Source organism: Chiloscyllium plagiosum, chromosome 12 (assembly GCF_004010195.1).
Source record: "Chiloscyllium plagiosum isolate BGI_BamShark_2017 chromosome 12, ASM401019v2, whole genome shotgun sequence".
In the NCBI taxonomy this organism is placed as follows: Eukaryota; Metazoa; Chordata; class Chondrichthyes; order Orectolobiformes; family Hemiscylliidae; genus Chiloscyllium; species Chiloscyllium plagiosum.
Window position 1 is genome coordinate 2327548 of NC_057721.1, and position 7224 is coordinate 2334771.

A 7224-nucleotide genomic window follows, 5' to 3' on the forward strand; every position below is an offset into this window, starting at 1 on the left:
CCCGCCCAAGTCCGCGCTCGACATTGACCCCGCCCCCCGGACACAGTCCCCGCCCCCACATTCTGGCCCCGCCCACAAAGAGCATTCCCGCCCCCTAGACACAGATACTCAAAGTCATCATCTTATATTTGGTTTGTAATTATTTATGATTTTTTTTACAATTAACCCTCTTCCTCAATTAATCAGGATGTGGAGGTGCTGGTGTTGGACTGGGGTGGACAGCGTTAAAATCCACAACCCCAGGTTATAGTCCAGCAGGTGTATTTGGAAGCAGTAGCTTTCGGAGCGCTGCTCCTTCACCAGGTGGTTAGTGGGGCAGGGTCATAAGACACAGAATTTACAGCACAAGATCACAGTGTCGTGCAACTGCAATGAGGTACTGAACAAACCCAGATTGCTGTTGTGAGATTTGTATCTCAATTAATCAGATCGTAGGTAATCCCTCCACTTGCTACGCAGCCGATGACACATTACTCCCACCATCTGACACTTTTGATCACCTGCAGAGACTTGTTGTTCAGCCCGTTTGTGCTAACTTTTGGTCTCTCTGCCGACACAGTTTGCGCCTGTGTGTTTCCCTTCCCTTCACCTGCCAAAGGTGCAGCACTCTGAAAACTTGTGGTTTCAAATACACCTGTTAGACCAGAACCTGGTGTCACGTGACTTCTGACCTTTGTCTACCCCAGTCCAACACTGGCACCTCCACATCACAAATACCTCTTAAATGAGGCCTTCACATCAGGAGCCCTGGAGGAGGAGAAACAGGCAGGGAATAGAGGGATAAGGAGCATATGCAAGCAGATGGGATTAGTTTAGAATGGCCTCATAACTAGCACAGACATGCTGGGATGAATGGCCTATGTTGTACTGTTCTATGTTCTCCCCTTGGGCTGTGCCAAGAGCAGGAGGTGTACAAATGATAGTTACAGGTTCTGTGGTGTCTTTACTTCTGGGTCACAACTCCACCTAAGACACTCAAGCCATTCAGTGGGAGGTATTATCACTGGACTATTTATCCAGAGACCCAGGTAATGTTCTGGGGATGTGGAATCAAATTCTGGTATTCCAGATGATGGAATTTGAATTCAATAAAAATCTGGAATTAAGAATCTAATGGTGACCATGACTGTTGATTGTTGGGAAAATACCTTTGATTCACTACTGTCCTTGAGAGAAGGAAACTGCCATCCTTACCTCGTCTGGCCTGCACGTGAATAAACTGAATCTTAACTGCCCTCTGGGCAATTAGAGTTGAAAAATGTGGTGCTGGAAAAACACAGCAGGCCAGGCAGCATCTGAGGCGCAGGAGAATCGACGTTTCGGCATAAGCCCTTCTTCAGGAATCACAGGAGAATTGACGTTTTGGATGCTGCCTGGCCTGCTGTGTTTTTCCAGCACCACATTTTTCAACTCTGGTCTCCAGCATCTGCAGTCCTCACTTTTCCCTCTGGGCAATTAGAGATGGGTAATAAATATTGGTGATGCCTGCATCCTGGTATGAGTTTATAAAAAAGAATGGTGGGTCAGTGGTTAATTCTGCTGCCTCACAGCACCAGGGACCCGGGTTCGATTCCAGCCTCTTGCACATTCTCCCCGTGTTGCATGGGTTTCCTCCCACAGTCCAAAGTGAATTGACCATGCCAAATTTCCCATAGCGTTCAGGGATGTGTAAGCTAGGGTCATTAGTCAGGGGAAATGTAGAATGATAAGGTAAGGGAGTGGGTCTGGGAGGGTTACTCTTCGCAGGTTGGCATGGACTTGTTGGGCCAAATGGCCTGGTTCCACACTGTAGGGGTTCTATGATGATGCTAGAATTTTACAGTACAGGAGGCTATTTGATCGATCATGTCTCTACTGGCTCCCGAAAGAGCTACCCAGGCATTCCCACTCACCCACACCAACTCTGCAGCCCTCGAAGTTCATCACTTCCAAGTATATATAATATGTATATATATATATATCCAGCATTCTTTCGTGACTTCCTGTGGAATCCACCATTCTCTTGTGTAACAGAGGTTTTTAGAGTTAGATTTTTTTGTCACATGTACTCAAGTACCAAAGTACAGGAATACAGTGAAAGGTGTACAATGTCTCCACTCGCGATGCCATCTTCGGTATAAAGGTACCTAGGTACAAAATAGAAAAATAAAGAAACAATGTTCAAAGTTAAACATTACAGTCCTTCTTAATATCAAGGAGAAAAATAAAATAGAAAACGTGTAAAGTTAAACATTATAATCCTTCTTGGTATAAAGGTGAAAAAGTAAGAAATAATGTTAATTTTTCAACATTACAGTCTTCTTAAGTGCTTAGTCATGTTGGGCTTGCACTTCCTGTAAGGGCTTGATCTCCTCCACTTTGGCCCGCTCTCCCCACCCTGGCTCGCACATCTGACAGAAATTTATTTGTACCTCCACCAAAATCCCCTACTGTATTTGTTGCACCCGATGTGGTCTCCTCGACATCAGGGAGACAGGACGCCAACTTGTGGATCGTTTCAGAGAACATCTCTGGGACACCCGCACCAACCCACCCCACCGCCTCGTGGCTGAACACTTCAGCTCCCCTCCCATTCCGCCAAGGACATGCAGGTCCTGGGTCTCCTCCACCGCCAAACCCCTACCACCCGACGCCTGGAGGAAGAATGCCTCATATTCTGCCTTGGGACCCTGCAACCACACGGGATCAATGCGGATTTCACCAGTTTCCTCATTTCCCCTTCCCCCAACATTATCCCAGTCCAAAGCCTCCAACTTGACACCGGTCTCCTGACCAGTCCACCACCTTTACCATCTATCTGCTCAACCCTCCTCTCTGACCAATCAGCTTCACCCCCCACTGTCATCAACCTATCGCATTCCCAGCTACCTTCCCCCCTACATCCCCCCACCCCCTCATTTATCTCTCAGACGCCTTGGGCTACAAGCCTCATTCCTGATGAAGGGTTTATGCCCGGAACGTTGATTCTCCTGCTCCTCGGATGCTGCCTGACCGGCTGTGCTTTTCCAGCACCATACTCTCGACTCTGACTCTCCAGCATCTGCAGTCCACACTGTCTCCTTCTAATTCATGCTGCCAAGGACCCATCAATCCCAAACATTTCTAATTTGCGAACCAACCTGCCAAATGGCACTGTGTCAAATGCTTTCTGAAAGTCCAAATATACATCTACTGCCTGTGTCCCCTCGTCAAAGAACTCGATTAAATTTGTCAGAAATGACCAGCCCTTGACAAAGCCTAACATTAACTTATTTTTCATTAAGTGTATATTTATCTTACCCCATATTCTGGCCTTCATCAGTATTCCCACTCCTGATGTCAAGTTGACAGCTCTGGTATTTCCTGGGTTATTTTTTGTCCCTTTCCAAAACAACAGCATCAGGTTTGCAATCCTCCAGTCCCCTGGAACTAATCGTGTGTTCAGAGAGACCTTTGCTTCACAATTTCCTCGGTTAACTCTCTCAGCAATCTATGATATATCCTATCCGGGCCTGCTGATTGCTGTACCTCGACTACTGCCAGCTCTTTTAGCTAGAACAAAGGACAAAGAAAACTTACAGGCCCTTCAGCCCTCCAAGCCTGAGCCGATCCAAATCCACTGTCTAAACCTATTGCCCAATTCCTCAGCATCTGTAGCCCTCTGCTCCCCAGCTACTCACGCATCTGACCAGACCCCTTCATCTATCACTATGCTGCTCAGTTGCTCAACACCCACATTTCATCTGGATCATTGTTCCCATCTTCTGATTTGAAAAAGACAGAAGCAAAATATTAATTTAGAACATTGAACATTGTACATTACAGCACAGTACAGACCCTTCGGCCCTCGATGTTGTGCCAACCTGTGAACCCAATCTGAAGCCCATCTAACCTACACTATTCCATTTTCATCCATATGACTATCCAATGACCATTTAAATGCCCTTAAAGTTGGCGAGTCTACTACTGTTGCAGGTTTCCATGCCCTTACTACTCTCTGAGTAAAGAAACTACCTCTGAAATCTATACCTATCACCCCTCAATTTAGAGCTATATCCCCTCATGCTAGCCATCACTGACCAAGGCAAAAGGCTCTCACTGAACATTCTATCTAAACCTCTGATCATCTTGTATGTCTCTATTAAGTCCCCTGTCAATCTTCTTCTCTCTAATGAAAACAGCATCAAGTCCCTCAGTCTTTCCTCATAGGACCTTCCCTCCATACCAGGCAACATCCTGGTAAATCTCCTCTGAACCCTTTCCAAAGCTTCCACATCCTTCCTATAATGCAGTGACCAGAACTGTACGCAATGCTCCAAGTGTGGCCGCACCAGAGTTTTGTACAGCTGCAGCATGACCTCATGGTTCTGTAACCCAATCCCTCTACCAATAAACGCTAACACACCACATGCCTTCTTAACAACCCTATCAACCTGGGTGGCAACTTCCAGGGATCTATGTTAATACCTCCACCATCCCTGTTCCTTCAGTGAGCGGGCCTTCACTGATCTTTTACTATTAAAATGTTTGAAGAACGTGTTGATATTTGCAAGGTTTGTGAAGGTTTGTAGCTCAGGTTGAGGTTTAGGGTGTAGATTTGCTCGCCAAGCTGTAGGTTTGATATCCAGACGTTTCATTACCTGGCTAGGTAACACCATCAGTGGCGACCTCCAAGTGAAGCGAAGCTGTTGTCTCCTGCTTTCTATTTATATCTTTCTCCTGGATGGGGTTCCTGGGGTTTGTGGTGATGTCATTTCCTGTTCGTTTTCTGAGGGGTTGATAGATGGCATCAAGATCTATGTGTTTGTTTATGGCGTTGTGGTTGGAGTGCCAGGCCTCTAGGAATTCTCTGGCATGTCTTTGCTTAGCCTGTCCCAGGATAGATGTGTTGTCCCAGTCGAAATGGTGGTTTTTTTCATCCGTGTGTAGGGCTACGAGGGAGAGAGGGTCGTGTCTTTTTGTGGCTAGCTGGTGTTCGTGTATCCTGGTGGCTAACTTTCTTCCTGTTTGTCCTACGTAGTATTTGTGGCAGCCCTTGCATGTTGATATTTGTTTTGGTGCAGTTTGCCATCCTTGGCCTTCCCTAATCCAGCCTTAGCCTCTTTCCTGCCGTCGAGATACACTGCCTGATTCCTGTCGCAATTATGCAAAAGAGGGCACGTTGAAAGTGCACGGCCAATAAGCTGCAAACCATCAGAAAAGAGAGACCACATTCGGAGTGAGACAAAACCTGACTGTGTATATCGTTTCAGGAATTTTCGGGCAGCGTGGGAATTTGGTGCAGAGAAGACTTTTTTTTTGCTTGTATTTTTGGCTCATAGATTGTAAGGCTATATTAACAGGATAAACTGAAGCCCAGGATTAAGGCCCAGCACAAAAGAATGACATCACAGATACACAACAAATTCATTGAGTGCTGATAGGTACTAATTTGACTATATTAGTACAAGTTACTTTCAGACTAAAGGTAAATCAGGGAAACATTTACAGGCTACAAACTAAAAGACCAGCAGAAAATTTATAAAAAAACAAATTAAGAACTAAGTAATGAAAGTAGAGATGCCAGTCCACGCGATATATTGTAACTGCATGACGTGGGAGCTGGTGGACCCCATTGTGGTTAATAGCTTCGGTTGCCTGAGGAATGTCAGCTCAGAGTCGATGAGCTGGAGTCTGAGCTTTGAATACAGTGACACACCAGGGAGGGGAAGAGTTACCTGGATGCTGTGTTTCAGGAGGCAGTCACACCTCTAAGATTAACGACTTCAAACTTGGTCAGTGGTCAGGCACAAGAGGATGTGTGACTACCATCAAGGCGGGTAGAGGATTCCAGGCGGCAGTGGGGAAAGAACCTCAGCCCTTGAGTTTGTTTGAGATTCCTGCTCCCCGTATGGATGACAGCAGGGGCTTTAGGGAGGAGAAGCAAACTGATCATAGCGCCGTGGTACAGGGACGATTCAGAGATGCCGGTGTTGGACTGGGGTGTACAAAGTGAAAAATCATACAACACCAGGTTATAGTCCAACAGGTTTATTTGGAAGCACTAGCTTTCGGAGGGCACCCCTTCATCAGGTGATTGTGGAGAATAAGATTGTAAGACAAAATTTATAGCAAAAGTTTTGTGTCTTACGATCGTATTCTCCGCAACCATCTGATGAAGGAGCGTCGCTCCGAAAGCTAGTGCTTCCAAATAAACCTGTTGGACTCTAACCTGGTGTTGTATGATTTTTAAAGTGGTATAGGGAGCCATTCAAGCGGGGAGCAAAAAGAAATCTAGTTGCAATTGGGGATCGTACAATCAGGGAAAGAGCTACAATTTTCTGTGACCAGGATCCAGAATCCCAAAGTCTACATTGCCTGCCTGGTGCCCTGGTTCAGGATATGTCATCTGGGTTGTACAGCAACATGGAGTTGGAGGGGAAAGAGCCAACTGTTGTGGTTCACGTAGGTATCAACAGTAGAGGTAGAAGAGGAAAGAGGTTCTGCTGAGACAATAAGAGCAGCTAGGGATTAAATTAAAGTGCAAAACAGCGATAATCTCTGATTTACAACCTGAGCCTGGAGCTAAATGACACAGGGTCAAAAAGATTAAAGAGCTAAACACATCGCCCAAAGATGGGCGTGGGAGAAATGTTTGAATTCACAGCACACCGGCACCACGACTGGGGAAGAAGCAGTCCCAATGGGGCTGGCTCGACCTGAATCTTGTTGGTTCCAGACTCCTGGAGATTGCATAATTAGCATATAACTGCATAATTCTTTAGAGGGTCTATTTCTGTGCTGCATGACTCCATGACTCTAGCGCTAAATATGGTGGGTAGTGATGGGGCAGAAGGGGAGGGAGTTAGTGTTCAGTTGCATGGAAAATTATGGATAAAGTTAAAGTAGGGATAGGGCTCAAAAGAGGTTATTAAAATTTCGAGAAGGAGTAATAGCACAGATTCTGTGGGAAGTGTTATAAACCTATTTTCAGGTGCAACAGATAAGGGACAACTAGGATAAGGGAGGCCAGTCAATGCAGACTGAGGGTGTTGTACTTAAATGCACGCAATGTATGAACCAGTGTAAATGAGCATGCAGAACAGACTGAAACTGGCAGGTCCAATGCTGTAGGTACAATGTTGTAGGTACAATGTTGAAGATACAAGATTGTAGGTACAATGTTGCTGGTACAATTTTCCAGGTACAATGTTGCTGGTACAATATTGCTGGTACAATGTTGTAGGTACAATGTTGTAGGTACGA

At 45.7% G+C, this 7224-nt stretch overlaps 1 protein-coding gene across 1 annotated transcript in view; it reads left to right on the top strand.

Moving 5' to 3' along the window:
• mbtps2 (membrane-bound transcription factor peptidase, site 2) overlaps positions 1-7224 on the top strand; it is a 35542-nt gene that overhangs the window by 2831 nt on the left and 25487 nt on the right. The window contains exons 2-3 of the mRNA XM_043701500.1: positions 2341-2437; positions 4948-4950. Of these exons, the coding sequence (XP_043557435.1) occupies positions 2341-2437; positions 4948-4950 (100 nt within the window). The remainder of the gene's footprint in view (positions 1-2340; positions 2438-4947; positions 4951-7224) is intronic.